The sequence below is a fragment of the Aquila chrysaetos genome, chromosome 8 (genome assembly GCF_900496995.4).
Source record: "Aquila chrysaetos chrysaetos chromosome 8, bAquChr1.4, whole genome shotgun sequence".
Taxonomy (NCBI): domain Eukaryota; kingdom Metazoa; phylum Chordata; class Aves; order Accipitriformes; family Accipitridae; genus Aquila; species Aquila chrysaetos.
In genome coordinates, this window is record NC_044011.1 from 20,538,913 (window position 1) to 20,556,697 (window position 17,785).

Below are 17,785 nucleotides of genomic sequence, written 5' to 3' on the forward strand. Positions count from 1 at the left end.
TTGCAACTGCAATTTAAGAGAATTTTGAGAGTTTTGTATATAGAGCAGTGGGTGGCCAAATCTTTCTATAGTTGCTTCATCGTTATTTTAATATTAAGACATTGAACATCGGCAGTACTTCAGAAGTAGATTATAAAAAGGCACTGGGTGAATCTCAATTATTGTGTTCCAGATAGTTAATACATAGCAGATGTCAGCATTCTATATGGATGCCTTTTATTATTCTTGGCCTGTTTTTAAGTAAGTGAGTTAAGTTAGTCTAGAAATAATTCAGAAATATATTTGTGCCAAAAAGCCTAATTCTTAAGAGGAATTTCCAAGGCTTTCTTCTTTGAATGGCAAACTACAACCTAAAAAAGAAAAAAGTCTAATAATAATGGTAATAAAGTTGCATGCTAATATTGTATGCCACTTTTAAATAGCTGTTTGTCCATACAAGTGTTGCTCATTTCAATTAAGCGAAAGTGTGGAGTATTAATTAACTCATTCAAAATCCTTTTAATGGGTAAAACCCTATTTACATTTTACACATGTTGCAATAAGCTAGTCCATCACTTCTGTCTTTTTAGTGCAGATTTAAGCTGGCCTAACATAAAAATCTACAGGAGTTGTCAGGAGGTGAACTTTGTCACCTTGGTGCAATTTGGTTTTCTTTTTCTTCACCATTCGACAACTGTGTATCTCCCTGACAAGACCATGTGTTTCAGGATTTTTAAAATTTTTTTGACTGCTTTCCACATCCATAGTTCTTACTCAATTTTCAAGGTTATCTTTTGAAAAGGAAATGTTTCTTCTACTTTCAGGCTCATCTACTTCTAGTGATCCCATATGGTCTGGCCATTCACCACCACCCCATCAAGAAAATTGGGTCAGTTTTGCAGATACCCCACCAACCAGTGCTCTTTTAGCCATGCATCCTGCTTCTGTCCAGGTGTGACACTTTATTGATATTTGATTTGCTTCATTCAGATTAATGTTGCAAGCCTTTTTTTTTTTTTTTTAAATAAATTTCATTGCAGATGTTTAATGTGTATCTGTGCTGTAGTCTGTTCAGTGCTATTTACCCAACAGATACTTGTTTCATTGGGTTGACTTCATTTGGAATGATTAACTGAAAGCTACTAATTTAAAAATGTCAACAATTATGACTTTAAAACATTTGTGTTTAGCTTTTTTGCATATGTGCCGTACTTTTTTTTTTCTGCTTACATACCTGCAGTCATTCCTATCCATATGTATCAGTGTGCAAAAATACCCTGTCACTATCCTGTAGATGCAATCTGCTGATAGTTTCCTGCAGTTTTAAACTACTGCGAGATTTAACTATGCTTTATTTTTTGAAGGGAAGAAGTTGAGAATTCATAGAAGCATTTTAGGTAGATAATACTGAGGAAAAATATTTCATTTCAGGACCAGACAACAGTACGAACTGTAGCATCAGCTACAACAACAAATGAAATTCGTAGGCAATCAAGTAGTTATGATGACCCCTGGAAAATAACTGATGAACAAAGGCAGTATTATGTTAATCAGTTTAAAACCATTCAACCTGATCTAAACGGATTTATACCAGGTAAGTTACTCTTTAAAAAAATATAGTTGTGGGTGCAGCAGTTCTGTTACAAAGACTTTGTTGCGTGCTTAGGTTTGCATACCATTTTGAAGAAAGTTCTGCATTTTACCAATAATGTTCTAGTAAACTCCAGTATAATTCAAGAAAGGACTTGAAACTAATTTGCCTTTTTCCTTTGTGTAACCATAGTAATTAGTGCCATTTTTCCCAAAACCTTTGCTAAAGAGCTCATCTCCTTTACCATAGCTCTAAGTCTTCTAGTGATTTAACTTGCTTTATATATTAAAAATGGTTGTTGTAATTTTTCAGGATCTGCAGCTAAAGAATTTTTCACTAAGTCAAAACTACCTATTCTTGAACTTTCTCATATTTGGTAAGTGTGATGTGTCCGTATTCCGGATAGTTATTTAGAAAGATGACAGATATCTGGTGGTCATCTAACAACAATCTACTTACTAGGAGGTGTTATGAAGTGAAATTTCACTAGTAATCTAGTATGTTCAGTTCTACTCATATTTATGCCAATATTACTTTTGTGGGCTTTAATGGGTCTAGGCTGGCACTATTTACAAGGTATTTTGAGCTTTTGAAGAAATTTCAAACATTTCAGAGTAGAAGTAATTTATTTGAGGTTTTTATTGTTAAAAATGCATTTGTATTTAAATAATTAATTCCTTATCTATATATATTTATTCAAGTCTAAGTAAGTTTAAATGAAATGTACAGAATCAAATATTTTTAAATGCACTTAGTGGGACTTGATGACAAATTTAGCTTTGACTTGGTGCAAAGCTTATATTTCATTGTATTCTGGAATTTGTACTGCATCACTGCATGCTATCATTGAATGGCTTACCTTGGCAGATTTGATCCTTCTTTCAGTGTTATGATTTCTAATTCAGGTATTTTCCCATTTAAAATAAATCATATTGCCTCAGCACTATTGCTTCTTTAGTATACTTTGCAAAAAATCTGAGGCCAATAATGTCGTGTAGTGCTGTATTAAACGAGTTAAAAACCTGGAGAGATAAAAGTGGGTTTAAATGATCTTTAAGCTGTAAGAAATGTTACTAATGAAGGCTCATCTTCTTTGAAGAGTAAAGCATGTAGCACTCATACGAAGTGCTTAATAGGGTAAAATGAACTATAAACTGCATTCTTTGATCTTCCAAGTAGCACAACAGAAGTATGTCTTTTGGAAATAAAATAACCTTAAGAAATTTTATTTATACTAAGTTTTCCTTTTTAGGGAACTGTCAGATTTTGATAAAGATGGTGCACTGACATTGGACGAGTTCTGTGCTGCATTTCATCTGGTAGTTGCTAGAAAGAATGGGTATGATTTGCCAGAAAAGTTACCTGAAAGTTTAATGCCCAAACTGATTGATTTGGAAGACTCAACGGGTAAGACATGCTTCAACACAAATTTCGCTATTTTCAAATGATGGTATAGTTGTTACAGTATATCAGCAGATATTTACAGGTTTGTATGAGCATAACACATTAGTCATTGTGAAGTAAAGCAGTGTGCAATTTTTAGAAACTTAATCAGTGCTCAGAGCTAATCTGAACACATGTATTTCTGTACAGGGAGATGTTTAGGAACAATACACATATTGACTATTACATTTAGAAATACTGCCTGTGTCCTTTAAAGGTTAGGGAATACAAAATTGTCACAATAGGGATTTTATTCATGATCAACTATTGTATTCCAAATTCCTAATCCAGCTATACTTCAAACTTGCTTTCAAATGAATATGCTTTCTGTTCACCCTCATTTCTGAAAATACGACATGAGTTTCTAAGTCTTGAAGGTACTTAGAAAATACTCCCAGATTCAGTGCTAGAGGTAGAACTGTGTATTTTAAAAGTACAGGATTAGTAGCACAGATTTTTTTTTTTTTTTTTTTTTTTAATTCTACTCCTGACTTGACAGCAGGATTTATCCTCCATTGCTTTGGCACCTAGTCTTTCTGTGCATAGTCCTTTACCTTTGGATGCTCCCAGATAACTCATTGAATGTATGAGTTCCGCTTGTTAATGTGTGCCAAAAACTCAGTCCCATAACTGAAAAACAAAGTACTGTTCCCTGTAAAAGTGTCGTTTAAAAACAGGATCTTTGTGGCCGTCTTACGTTTTTTTTATTTTAAAACAGATAAAGGAAACTGAATATTTTAAAACTTTAGATTTAGATTACTCTTTAACAAGCAGTCTTTGCTTGGAAAGTCAGGTTATACTGTGGGTGCACAGGTACTATGATTTCCTAGAATTTTATTTCTTTTTACTAAATACTTCAAGGGAGGTCTCTTCACACTGTGTTTGTAGGATGTCAGAGACTTTCTTCTGACAATTATTGATGAGTTCTTAAACTAGGTATTGTGGCTCTTACTACCTCTGATTTAATAATTAAACCATTTTTTGTGGGAGTAGCTTGGCTCCTCAAAGAACATTTCCAAAAGCAGTCAGCCACAGCTGAAGTGTTTTCAGTATGAGTGAGCATTTTGCTATGATGAAGACATTCATAAGAAATAGCTACAATTAATTGGGCGAATACCTAGCAAGTGTCTAAAACCTACCCATTCTATCTTTTTGTGGTAAGGTGGTGGCCAAGCAAAAATCTTGATAGGAAATGGAGTAACATTTATTTGTGTAAACCATTGTAATTTAAAAAAACCCAACAACTACTTTTAAAAGTAGTTTAAAAAAAAAAAAAAAATTCCCTCTGGTATTACAGAGAAGTTACCCTGTTCTAGTGAATGTTAAAAGGTTACCATGCTGTATAAGCTGTACTTAAAAAAACCCCCAAAGTTCTGATTTATACTTGATTCTGCTGTTATTAATAGCTACAATGAAAAGTGACAGTTCTTGCAAACTTGTTGAATTTTATCCTGTTAACTAGAATTTTATTTTTTTTAATTTGGGCCAGCAGTATTGGAAATGGCGAATCTTTTCTAGCACCTAGCATGATTTATCACCAAAACTTGTATGTTGAATCAAAGATTTTAGGAGAAGTTATTGACGTGGCTATAGTTTTACTTGTAGTTACAACAGTCCAAATCTCCAGTATACATTTACTATTTTAATCTAAATTAAAAGACTCATTAGTCTGTGTGCAGACTAATGTGCATGTTAAATTACATAGGTTCACCTTAAGGACTGTAAATCAGCCTAGAAAGATCAACCAGTTAAATTTCTGCAATAATTTTTTCTTTTTAGTTCCCATAAATGCTGTATTTCAGTAAAGCTTGCTTCCAGCAGCCTTCTCAGAAATAAGAACTGTAAAGTATGGCACCAGAGTGTCTTTTTGAGTGCACTTTTTTCATGGGATACAACTTTCTCAGAAATTGTTAATGACCTTCTGCTGACTGAAGCCTCAGTGTGAATAACATACTTTCAAACTGTTCAAGAAGGTGAATTACTTCAATGTCTTTTTAAACCAATGTGCAAGATGGTAAACTTTATTTCAGAAGTGTTAACGATACCATTATTAATTCTGTCCTTTTGTTAAACTTTCCACTTGATCTTCCATGCTTCTGCTCTGCGCTTGAAACTTGCAGTCGCTTTCCATTTTGACTTTTGAACTAGTGGCCAGCAGAAAGAAAAGTAACAGAGGGCTCCCTGCACCCTATGTCTCTGTTCAGACAGAGGGAGGGAAGAACTCTAGTGGTCTACTCTGGCAGCCTCTTCCTTATCAGGCCCTGTGAATCTGTTATGTGACCAACTGCAGGGGTCCCAAACCTGTTAACATGTTGGTTTTGTCTCACATCTGATTTCATGACCAGGGATACATGTTTCTCTCACATGACGTAGACCTCGTGTATAATAAAGCATTTATATAGTTGGTCATTTTTGTGGTGTAGCACTATGCCTTTACAGAATTTTAATAAGAAAAAATGTTAAATGAGGTGCTAATGTCTTTCTGCTGACTAGAGAGAGAAATGAGGTGGTTTAAGTTCTTAGAATAATGTAGTAATTTTACAATACATTTGAATAGTTTTAGTATTTTGAATTGGATCTTATACTGCAAAGAATTATTTGCATTGCAGCAGCTCTGCTTAAGATTTAACATTGTGTTCTGGTATTTGTAGACAGATAACGTCAGCTCTTCAGAATGAGCAAGATCTGTCTGCGTAAGAGCAGCCTGTAGGAGAAAACTGCAGTGAATAAAAACGGGAGCATGAAGTCAGGCAGTTGTACAAATACTCCTCTAAGTGCTTATACATTTATTTTATGAATTGAATACTGTTGATAGCATCTGCATCTGTCTTGGCAGAATTTATGATCTGCAGCTGAAAAGACTACTCATCTCATTTCCTGTTATGTAAATAAATGCAAATATTTTCCTTTAAACTCAATTTTATCTCAGTTAGTAAAAGCTACCAACCCTTTACAAAACTCAAAGCAAGTTTTGCTTTTCTGTGAATTTGATTTTTTGTTTGGGCTGCTGCAACAATGCCATTTCTTTGTAAGAAAAAGAAGCTGCCGTGCTTTGTGTCTTATACAACTTCATTACTTTAACCCCTGAAGTTTTCCATAGGTGTCGTACGCGTGTTTCATGTAGATATTTGCAAAATTCCTTGAATTACAGGTAGCTGTGTGGTCTATCCACAGCGGTTTTCAACCTTGTCTTTTTGACCTTGTGTTTAACTCTAGTAGTTCAGTTATCTAGTGTACCACCATTGAAATGAGAATTTTGAGTGTTTTTTTAACTCATTAGAATTTTTTATTCATATTACACTTCAGAGCAATTGATATGCAACATACATTCCCAAAACATTACCACTGGCATATTTTGAACTTAGTATATTATTTTGTGTGACATAGCATGTCATCTTCACTACTTGGTGACATCATTGCACCTGTAAATATCAGTTTGATGTAGCCTATTTTTTATTGCCAGATGCTTTTTGCCTGAAGCAGGTATAAGGTGCAGTTTCTGTCTGGAATCATTTGTAAAGCCATTTTCCCTAAAGGACAGTAGTACAAGGTGCTAGGTGCTGGGCACAATTTTGGGAACATTGAGTCTCAACCTGATGGTCTGGCTACTTGCAGGAAGTTTACAAGACCTTTGAAATTTTGGTGAGTTACTGTTTTCTGTGTGTGGTTTTTTTCTTATCAGTAGCACCTCAGTCTCCCCTGGCCTCAAGATGGGACAATTAATTTCTTTCTGGACTTCAGTGTTTTGACTGTTCTTTTTAGGTTGTGCCTCTTGCTGTCCCCAGCAGCACTTGGAAGACAGTAATGGGTTGTTGTTGGTTTTCAAAGGTGCAGTTGGTCACCGTTGACTATTGAAGTGTTTCCAGTTCAATTTGACACTGCATTTGTTACAAGTTTCTTCGGATTCAAAGACAGCAGACAGAATATTGAGCTGTCATAGCAGAACAGCAGGCTGCAGAGTTCAGCACTTCAGGAGCCTGAAACCAATCGTTCTTATAAATTTTAATCAATTTTTGGTACAGTGTGTCACATTCTTGTGGCAGTAGTCTTCGATCATGTATCTATCAAGCAGTCCTTTTAAATGGTAATTTAATTAATCCATCTTTTGTGCACTATTTTGTCTTCAGAGTTTTAATTCTTTGGACTACAAACATCTTGTTAATATGTCTAGCTACTTATCAGTCACTCTTTCAACTGTTTCTGTTGCTTACATTATACAGTTGTAATCTGACCCTCAGTTTTTTGAGGCTTTCAATGCATTGCTTTAGCTTGTATTAAGGTATCTAGCAAAATAGAAGACACTGTTAGCAGGATTTTACTGTGTTACGCAGAATGCTTCATCTGCTGTTCAGATTTACCCGATTCTCTTGTAGTTTGAACAGAACAAAAATAAGTGTGCTGCATCATGAAAATTTGTACAACTCTGAAGGAGTGTATCTGCAAGGGACTGTACTAGCTGAAAGCTCAGAGAAAACTGAAATAACAGTAACAACGTACAGTTGCAATGTGACAGCTGCTAGGCTTGTTCAATTTGCAAAATGTAGTGAGGGGAAATACCATGGTTTTAGTAAGGAGGCTTAAAATTTAAAATATTATTTGGGGAATAATCAAAGGGAATGGTTTTCTTCATCTCTGGCTTCATATTTTTGGTTTGTGTTTGCATTGATACACTGGTTTTGCTTTAGCCTTTCGTATAAGGAAATATTCTGTAAGGTAAACTTCTCAGTGCTGGATTTGATGTAATAAACATTAGCGTGAAGTTATTTTCTCATCATTTAAGAAAGAATTATATTTATTTCTACATGTAATCAAAATCTAAAAACGCTATTTAAAAGCCAAAGTACAGGGAGATAGTATGGTACAGAGCAATCGTCAAAGTCCAATTTTCAGAAAGATCCTCAAAATAAGAATAACACCTGATAAGTAGTATATTTGACTTGAATGAGTGGGGGTTTTTGTCTGCTGCTAAGTATTTACTTGAAAAAGATGAAACTGAAGGGTACTTCGCACTTTCTGTGAGATGTGAGCAGCTCAAACTGAATGCAATTCATGATTTTGGTTTATAGTGATTCCTGTCATTTCAGAAGTTGGGGAACAGACTGGTGAGGTAGGTTACTCCAGCTCTCCAGCAGAAGCACCTCCAAGCAAGTCTCCATCAATGCCATCCCTAAACCAGACCTGGCCAGAATTGAATCAGAGCAGTGAGGTTAGCACTTTTATTTAAGAGTTATTTCATTGCCAGTCAATAACTAAATTGTATATGCATCCGTAATTCATCATAAGTGGACTGTTGATCACAAATTGTGGAAAAAGTTAGCAGGACAGTAGACACGGGAAGGTTCTACACATGTTAAATTGTAAAACAGGTAATGTTTTCCTTCTGATTTTTCTGTCTCATTGTGAGATGACCTACTATTTAAAATGTTGTCATTAATGGTAATTAAGCTTTCTATTAATCACAAAATGATCTCATAGCATTTATTGGAAAAGTTGAATTAATTCCTGATTTTTTCATTTAGGGCAGGTTTTTCGTTGAGTTTTTTTGTTACCTCTGAAGGGCTTTTATGGCCAACACTTTTGCAAAACTTCAAAATAAATTTCTGACAGATCTGGACATTGAGACTTATTTCTGGACGTGATTTTACACTGAAATATATAATAGCTCACCAGCAATGTAGGGAAGTCATAGCTCTGGGTTTGTTTCAGAAGCAAAGGCTCAAAGTTGAATCTGAAGCCAACTGTTGGCCAAATTTATTTAAATATTAAATTTTTACTGTTGTGTATTGCTGCTTTATCATCCTTTACCATACATATTTGCTATAAGCAGTCTTACATAGTAAAGCTGTATTTTGTCAGAATTTGAAACTGAAGATAGCAAACAGTATTTTTTATATGTTTTTTTTGTTTTCTCCCACAAATGTCCATTGTTTAAAAATCCTCTAAGGGAGTGATTCCTGGAGTTTTTCTTGTTGCTCTGTTTTAACATTTTTGCTTTTGACTTAGAATAGACCAATGTTTTATTCTAAGAGCTACTTCAAGACTCAAGTGAGTTCCTGACCATGACCATACTACAAAGATGATGTAGGCTTATTTTTCATAAGGGCAAAAAAAGGGAAAAGTATTGGAATTATTTTTTGAAAACTCTTTTTAATAATCTGAGATTTTCAAGAATAATCTAAAACTTGTTTTAACATCTAAGATAGTTCTGTCAGTAGCTGAGTATTATCTTACCGGCTTCTCTTATTGAAAGAGTTTTTGTGGCTTGCTTCTTTCTTTGTTAAACTTCAAGTGAATAGAAGATTGGCAGTAAAAGGTTTAGACAAACCAAAGGAGAGTCAGTATGAAACAGCAAATAAGCAAATTTTTAGAATTAAAGTTAGGAGCAGAGGAAATCTTCCTCTCTCAGGAGGAGGGACTTTGTAAAGTTTGCTGTTTCTCTTAAGGGCAAATGCTAGCCTCACAGTGATGTCCTTACCAAATGAAAAATACAGGAAATGATTTAGTGATTTTTAGTTGTTCTATTTGACAGAGTGACTCGTAGACTGCTGGTAGGAAGCTGTGTTTCAGGAGGGAGGTGAGCAGATATTCAGTTGCTAAAAAGCTGCAAATGTCTGCAGCTCTGTCAAAATTTGCATTGATACATTCCCTCATGTTTGCAATAAAGATTTAATAAGCTGATCATTTGGTAAGCTGCATCATAATTGAACAGATTCCTTCAGTGTCCAATGCAACTCAAACCAATTGAATAGGGTAATTGCACTAGTGGAACAAAGTTAATGACAACTCTCATCAGCCAAAATCTTGTTTTACAAAACTGACTTTGTCCATTCAGATAGATAATGTGGTATTTTCTTTCTGAAAAATCTACTAAAACTTTAAGAGGTTTGCAGAAGTTCACACTAAATATACTACCAGATACTAACTATACTAAAATAACACTTCAACATTTATTAAATGTTAAGAGTTTTTTGTCTTAACACAAAGGAATTTCTGATTTTTCAGCTATATTTCTGTGCATGCTTCTTGCTCCTCAGCATTTTCTTTTCAGCATGAGTCAGGTCAAAGTTCTCAAGGTTTTAATGCCATGAAAAAATTTCTGGTATTACTGCAGGCACCAGTCTAATTGTTTCCGCTTTGAACCTCTTACAACTGTCATCAACAAATGAATTGCTTGAGAAAACTATGCATCTCTGGATCATCTGCCTTTCCATGCAGTTTCATCCCCATCAGTTTCAAAACTGTTGGTTACGCTGTTCTTTCTAGCTCATAGTTGATTTTTAGACTCCTGTTGCCAGGCTCAGTTTACTGTGAGTTCACAAGTATGGACCAAGGCATCAGTCTCAAACTTCAGGATAAAGAGCACCATAAAAATCCACCTAACTCTGGATACTATATGCTTCACATTCTCATCTCTTCACTGATTACTTCTTTCTCACTTCAGACATCTTTTCCATCAAGTGTCAAGGCTAAGCACTTAGTTCTGAGAGCTTAAAAATTGAAAAGCCTACTAAATCTTTGTTGAAAACAGTCTAGTGTCATATGGTCATATTAGCCTTGACACAGATATGGAGATTTGCTTTTGGGTTCACAACTGTTACACCTTGTTTGAAATGTCTTGGTGTTCTTTTAGTAACGGTTCAGGTTGCTGTGAGTTTTAGTTTCTAGTAATTAACCTTTTGACAGTATTTGTGAGACATTTTTGCAAGTCTGGAAGACAAGTATTTTAGTTTCAGCTAGGAAGAGTTTTATCCTAGCAAATCAGTTGTATTGTCAGTGCTCTTAAACCTTGCACAGAGTTTGAGATGCAGTCCAGTAGATCCTTAATATATGTAGCTTTCTATTAACCAGGGAATTAGCAGTAACTAGCTTCTGGCAGTATTTCAGGATGGAGCACAATAGCATATTCCCCAGAGCAGTCAGGAGGTGTTGGTGTTCATTTGTCTATGCCTGGCTAGGGAGCCTGAGGACAAGTAATAAATGTCCTGCATTTTGGCTTCAGAGGAGTAGAATAAGAGGTAAATTCAGCATCCATCTCTAAGAAATAATATTTTAGCATTGATCTTAACTGTAACATAGATGCTGTATGCCTTTATGGAAGTTTTGAAAAATTAAGAAACAATATTTCTGTAATCAAATGGTCTGTTTGCCAGTCTTACTGGTAACTTTGAAGCCACTGTCCAAATCAAGTTTAAAAGAGTAGTGGTAGTCCTAAAATAAATATTAATGTATGTTTCATGAAAATGAGCAGCTGTGTAAATGCAAGAGGCCAAATCAGGAAAGGCTTACAGAACTTGGCCATTAAGTTTCTGACTTAGTCCAAACCGGCTCACTCAACAGGTTTGTATAGCTCCAAACTGCTTGCAGTGCTGCCTCTTCATAAAGGAGTGGAGTGACACAGAGATGAACTGTTTTTAATACAGGGAGTGGGACAGAGCAGTTAAGAAGGGAAACCTTGCATCCTTACTAAAAAGGTTTTGTTAGATTCTGTCCATGAAGGGGCTAGTTTTGTGTGTTTAAAAAAAAAAAACCAGCAACAAAACCCAAACAGCAACAAAACAACCAGACAAAAAAACCACCCCCAAAAAGCCTTATGAACAGTATTCCATAACCCTTGCTTTAAATTAAAGTTTGAAATGAGGAGATAAGGCTCTGTCTCTACAAGGAGCGGCACCACACATGAAAGCACTTACAAATTTAGTTAATCTTTTTCTGAATTTAATTTCAGCTGATTGAAAACAGTTATTTAGGAATTTCCATAAAGAGTTATTTCTGAAATAACTGTTTTAAACTAGGTTCACATACAGGCCATTCACCGAATGTAGTTTGGTGTAGAGGAGCACATGAGATTAGGTTACTGACACCATATAGTTTGTCCTGTATCTTCTGGCATAATTTACATAGATCTGCCTATAGAGATGGGACAAGAATATTGATTTGTTTTCACAACTATACTAACATCATTTTTGTCAGATATTCTGAGCACTAAAAATTTTGTATTTGTAATTTTTGTTGTAGTGTTTGAAACTTGGTTAATACTTACTTGTTATTTTACCAAAATATAACAAGTTTAGCATTCCTATTGTGATTTGTACTCTGGTTTTTGGATCACAGACTAATTTTAGGTACTTTGGTACTTTGTTGATCCAGTTGTGGCTGTAGCTTGACTTACTAAGCATGAGGACTCTTGACAACCAATTATTGATTACAGCATGCCTATGTCTTAAAAAATTGTTCAGAGATTGACTTATTTGCTTTTAGCAATCAACAGTATGTTTGAATTTAATTCTTTGCCTTGTCAGTGATTTAGACTTGTAAAAATGCTCTTTTACAGCATAGAATCATTTCTCAGGGGTTGCACTGGCAAGCTGAACTGGTTAGTTGGAGTACTCTGCTCAGTGTTCATTTGTCTGGGATTTTGTAAGAAAATCAGCATTTATGAAATATGTTTGAAACTTGGCAGCTACAAAGCTGAGGAACCTTTCTGTGGATTTTATAACTACAAATACACACAAAGTGTCACTGATTTTATCTTTACAGTATTTGAATGGCTTAACCAGTTTTTTTACTTGTATGATTTTCATTGGCAAACATGAGCTCTGAAGGTACTTCCATGTTGACTGTGTACCTGTATCTTCATTATAAAATGTGAATGTAAAGATTAATATTGACAGATAACAAAATTGGTTGCACAACAATCTCAGACTGACATAGAAATACTTAATGTGTATTAGTGTGCTTTCCAAGTCAAGTACTGTCCAGTGCAAATATCCAGTGCAACCTCCGAACTACTATGCTAAATCTCCTCAGTGATCTTTTACTCCCATCTTTCTCATCATGCTGACTTCTCTCCTCTGTCTGTTCAGCAGTGGGAGACATTTAGCGAACGCTCTTCAAGCTCACAAACTCTGACCCAATTTGATTCTAACATTGCACCAGCTGATCCTGTAAGTCAATCACTTAGCTTGCTTGTTTGAAATTAATTTTATTAACACTGAATTTCCATTCATTGTATTTAGCTGTTATGCATGATTCCGTGGACTGCTTTTTGGGGAATGGTGGCAGGCTTCTTAATTTTTTTGCTTATTTTAGGAATATAAATTTTCTAGCACTGCTCATGTTTAATATCTGAGTGCAAAGAATGCTTTTTTCCCTTGATTTCGATGTAATACAACAGTGCTATCAAAACCTGTATTACACAAAATATTTAAACAAAATGTTTTTTTAAAAATATTTATAAGTCAATGCAAGGGCCACTCCCAGTGATAAACCAGTCCTGTTTTAGATTTTGTCTTCGGTGGTGTTTTGGTTTTTTCAACTTGCAGAGCTTGATTTGCACAAACTCTTAGGAGTTGACAATGCCAACTTCACTGAAAAAACTACTGGGCTTTCATGGGTGTAGTATTTCATATTCCTAATGTTTTCACCAAGTTACTTGTATTAATACAGCTTTTAGTATTTCTCCAGCTAAACCTGTGCTGTTCTAATGCTTTACTCAGTGAAGAGTGCTCTGAAGGATTATGTAGTTAAATTTCTTGCCAAGTTTGGGAGCCAGAAATTCACTACAGTGTTTCAAGTTCTGCTGGTTTTAAACTTCACAGCATGTGACATTGAAGCAGTTCTGAAATGCGTTAAAATTACTTAAGTATTTAGCTGCTGCTTTCATCCTGCTTTTCTTACAGATTTAATTACAACTGTTAGTGTCCCTTTTAATTTAATTAATTATGATGTTAGTGTCCATTTGATTAGATAACAAAATATAGCGTATGTACATAATACGCATTTAACTGCTTTTAATATTAAACAGGTCACTTCTGAAAAGATATAATACATAAATATACATATATTTTAAATACATCAGTGCTCGACTCAGAATTAACACTGATATTTGTGTGGAAATAGTATTTCTAGATGCTGGAAGCTAGAATTCAAACTGCACTGTTCCCTGTGCTCAGAATTGCCCTTAGTAAACGTTCAAAACAAGTGAAAATGTCATACTCAAAGTGAAAACCAGCCCTTTTTCATCTAAGAGATTTTTTTTTTGGTTAAATGTACTGTATTTTTATGTTTTAATGAAGTAAACATGATGGAAATCAGTTTATAGTTGTTTCTTACTGTACATAATTGCTTGACAGTAAACAGCTATCACTGTCTTGTTTCCACAACAAGACAGTAATTTTTTTTTTTACACATAATTAGTAAATGACAAAAATCAGAAGTTTGAAATTTTTTCCCATGCGTTGATAATCTAAAAAGTAGAACAGTGATGATACATGGAAAACTCGTATGTAGCCATATATATGTGTGTGTGTAAATGCATGGGTTTATAAAAAGAAATTCAATAGAAATACAAAAGTATACTGGGAGATCACATTCTTGAGTCACCTTCTTACAGTGCTTGTGGTTGAGAAAAATTTAAAGAATGGTGAGCATCTTTGATGCTTGCTAAGGTGACAGGCTTTAGGAATAGATACTTCAGAATCTTTATTTTCATATGAAAGTAAGAACAAATGACAGCAAATTTTCAGTAGCAGTGTACAGACTTCTTATTTTAGCAGTTTCAACAGTGATGCTTAGGACTGATTTATTGAACAACTGCTTTCCCAAAGGAGAGAATCAGCTTTCTTGAGCAGTTGTTAATAACTAACTAAAGAGTAAATTCGTAGACCAGCTTCTCGTTCTGTTGGAAAAGCAGCTGCTTTGAAGGTAAAAGATTAAGTGGAAAGGGTAAACTGGTACATTCAACCCCCAATATGGGAACATAATTTGCCTATTGTGAGTGAAAGTTGGTAACATGTTAAGTTGTTTTGTGTAAAATTAGATTCATGATCTGAATTAATACATTATATAAAAATCCATTTAACTATTGGAGACATGATTTTTGTAGTAGCTGCACATTGGATTACAGCAGAGAACTGAAGCAGCTACAGCAAGAGTGATCTTTGCATGATAAACCCATTCCAGGGGAAAAAGAAAAGCAGTATATTTTAAAGTACTAACTATTCCTAAAAGCCTGGTGCAACAAGAGTGTTTGAGCTGTGACTATAAAGTGGTTTTAAAAATTTGCAAGAGTACTGCAAGTCAGTTTAAACAGTTTTAGAAAATATTAATGTAAATGTGTTACGCTTGGTGAAATTGATCTACTTGAGTAGTCAGAACAGATTAAATTTCTGATACAAGGGTAGTTTTGAAACTTCTTGTTATTTCTAGGGACAGAATATAGTCTGAGATTTTTTTGTTTTGTGCTGTCATTGTCCCACCCATTCATATATTCTGAATATAGATGACAGTAAAAAAAACCTCAGCCAGCTATGGCCATATTTTTGGGTTACTTACGAACAAACATAAAAGTCTTGAGACTTCTTCAGCTGTCTACACTCAGCCTCCAAACCAAATGGAAAGGGCTGTCTATGAAGTACATTAAAATGGAGTCCCTTGTCTGAACTACAAAGAAAATGCCTAAGTGTAAGGTCAACACCTAACTAGAGATATATTCCATAGTGTTTATTATCCTAAAGATTAGAAGATTTTACTAATTTAAAGATTCCTGAAACTGTTTTTCTTAAACTACTATGAAGTACCTATTTTATAGAGAATTACTCATACTATTTAAAGAGGCCATAACTTTCTGAGGCATTGCAAGTAAAGCCAAGGAGTGGGGTTTTGAAATTGTGGGGTTTGGTTTTGGGTTGGTGTTTGGTTTTTTTTTGTTGAAGATGCACTTGAAGTAACAGATATCTGGTATGCCAAAAATGGTGGAAAACTGGTAAAATTCAGGTCCCACTTCCAACACGGTTATCTACAGAAACATTTCTAGGGCCCTTTTAAAGTAGTATGGTAGGTGACACCTTATAAATCGTTATAGAAACTTCAGCTTATAGAGTTTTGGTTTTATGGCTATATTCAATTCCCTGGAACTGTGTAAAAAAAATTAAATTTATGATATTTTGTTTAGAAATTACATTTCGCATTGTGTCAGAGACTCTTAATAGAACAATTTAAAACTAGGTTAACACCACTTAACTCTGATCTCCTCCACAGGACACTGCAATTGTGCACCCAGTTCCCATAAGAATGACTCCAAGCAAAATCCACATGCAGGAAATGGAGCTTAAAAGAACTGGAAGTGGTAGGGTATTTTTCTCTTGCTAATGAGGAAAGTTTTGTACAATCGGAGTTGGCTTTGCTTCCTTAAAAGTGCTGACTCTTTTTACTTCTCCTTAGATGAACATATCTGGAGTTGTAACCAGCATAATTTATGAGATTCTCTGAGTTAAGAATTAAGAGTACTGTTCAGATAGGTGCAGAGTTTGAATTGGCCACTTGCTACAGTGAGGATTTCACCATCTATAGGAGATCATTGCTTGGAGTAGTTCAGGAGCATCATCATGATACAGATTTGATTAGGGCCTCCAGGAGCATGTCTGGGTTTCCTTATTAAATACTGAAGGAGACTAGGAAGATGGAGAACATAACCTGCATTGATAAAGCTTGTTCTACTGTGGTCAGAAATACTGAGTTCATTGTTTTGAAACCTGAGAGCATTTGGGAGTATTAGCAGGCCTTTTTTTTTTTTTTTTTTTTTTTTTTTTTTTTTTTTTTTTTAAATACTCTGGTCAATAATAAGCAAGGTGGTTTGATAATTTTCCTTGAGGAACAGTGGAGTCTCAATTTATATATGTGTTCCAATATGCCAATATTTCCTGAAGTCATGTAACTTTTGCACAGTCTTCAGCATATGAGAATAAACAAGTATACACAACACATTTCTTTTAAAGTTTCCTTAGCCTTATAAAGAGGTAAAGATTCCCGACTCTTAACAGTGAAAAATAGAAATAATATTATTACAATGTCAAACTTCAAAGTTAAAATAATTCATACACCAAAAGTGTATGTAAAATACAATTTTAGTCTTGAGTGCAGCACTTCAGATAAGGGCAGAAAACTAATGTAAAGCTTTGGCATCAGAGGTAAAGGCTGGTTTGATTATATTTGTTTATTTAGACTTGTTTTTCCATCTAGATCATGCTAACCCTACTAGCCCACTACTTGTGAAACCACCTGATCTCCCAGAAGAAAACAAAATGAGTTCATCTGTAAAATTTACAGCTGGAAATACAGTTAGTAAGTATCAAAGTACTTTCTGATCTCATTTTTTACATTATGCAAAATGTAGATCTGATATAGTCTTCAGGGAATGAAAACTTGCTAGATAGCAGAAGCTCTAAATTGAGATAAACTTACCCTAAGAATAGAGACATTCCTGATACAAAGTATATGTTAGAAGTAGTAATTAAGAAAGTTCTACTGAAGTCACTGGAGATGTTTTCCTGCCATATGTGTTCAAAAAAGTTTATTTTTGTTAGCGCTTTTCCATCTTCCTGTTTTCTCTTTTAATCTTAGGATGAGAAATTGAAATGTATGGAAAGTGGAATTGACTAAGTAGCATTTGATTGTACTTCCTCAGAACCATGTAAGAACATGTTTTCTGAAGAGTGAAAGCCTGTTGACCACAAAATTTTCAGACAATTCTCATCTTGTTTAGCTACTAAGAAAATGTGATAGACTTCTAGATTTTTCTTCTTAGGTACAGCTTTTCAACTGTTTGTTTGCTCCTAATAGCCTTTTTGATTTTCAGTATCTCCTGTGACCAAAATATTTTGCATTATTTTGATTTGATTAGTCCACTTGTCTAATATTGAGACTGGTCCCAGATTATATGTAGCCTGAATGAATTTCTAGAGTCTGTTTCTGAGATATTTTTTTTTCTTTTTT

The 17,785-nt window shown here is 34.6% G+C and overlaps 1 protein-coding gene across 15 annotated transcripts in view; it reads left to right on the plus strand.

The window, feature by feature from the left end:
• The window catches only part of REPS1 (RALBP1 associated Eps domain containing 1), a 75,986-nt gene that overhangs the window by 36,076 nt on the left and 22,125 nt on the right, over positions 1-17,785 (plus strand). For 6 of the 15 annotated variants that reach the window (XM_030021324.1, XM_030021338.1, XM_030021326.1 and 3 more), the window contains 8 exons: positions 804-931; positions 1,411-1,573; positions 1,883-1,946; positions 2,823-2,977; positions 8,080-8,219; positions 12,877-12,957; positions 16,052-16,139; positions 17,033-17,134. In XM_030021324.1, coding sequence (XP_029877184.1) covers positions 804-931; positions 1,411-1,573; positions 1,883-1,946; positions 2,823-2,977; positions 8,080-8,219; positions 12,877-12,957; positions 16,052-16,139; positions 17,033-17,134 — 921 coding nt within the window. The remainder of the gene's footprint in view (positions 1-803; positions 932-1,410; positions 1,574-1,882; positions 1,947-2,822; positions 2,978-8,079; positions 8,220-12,876; positions 12,958-16,051; positions 16,140-17,032; positions 17,135-17,785) is intronic. The other 9 variants (XM_030021328.2, XM_030021331.1, XM_030021332.1 and 6 more) reach the window with 7 other exon arrangements.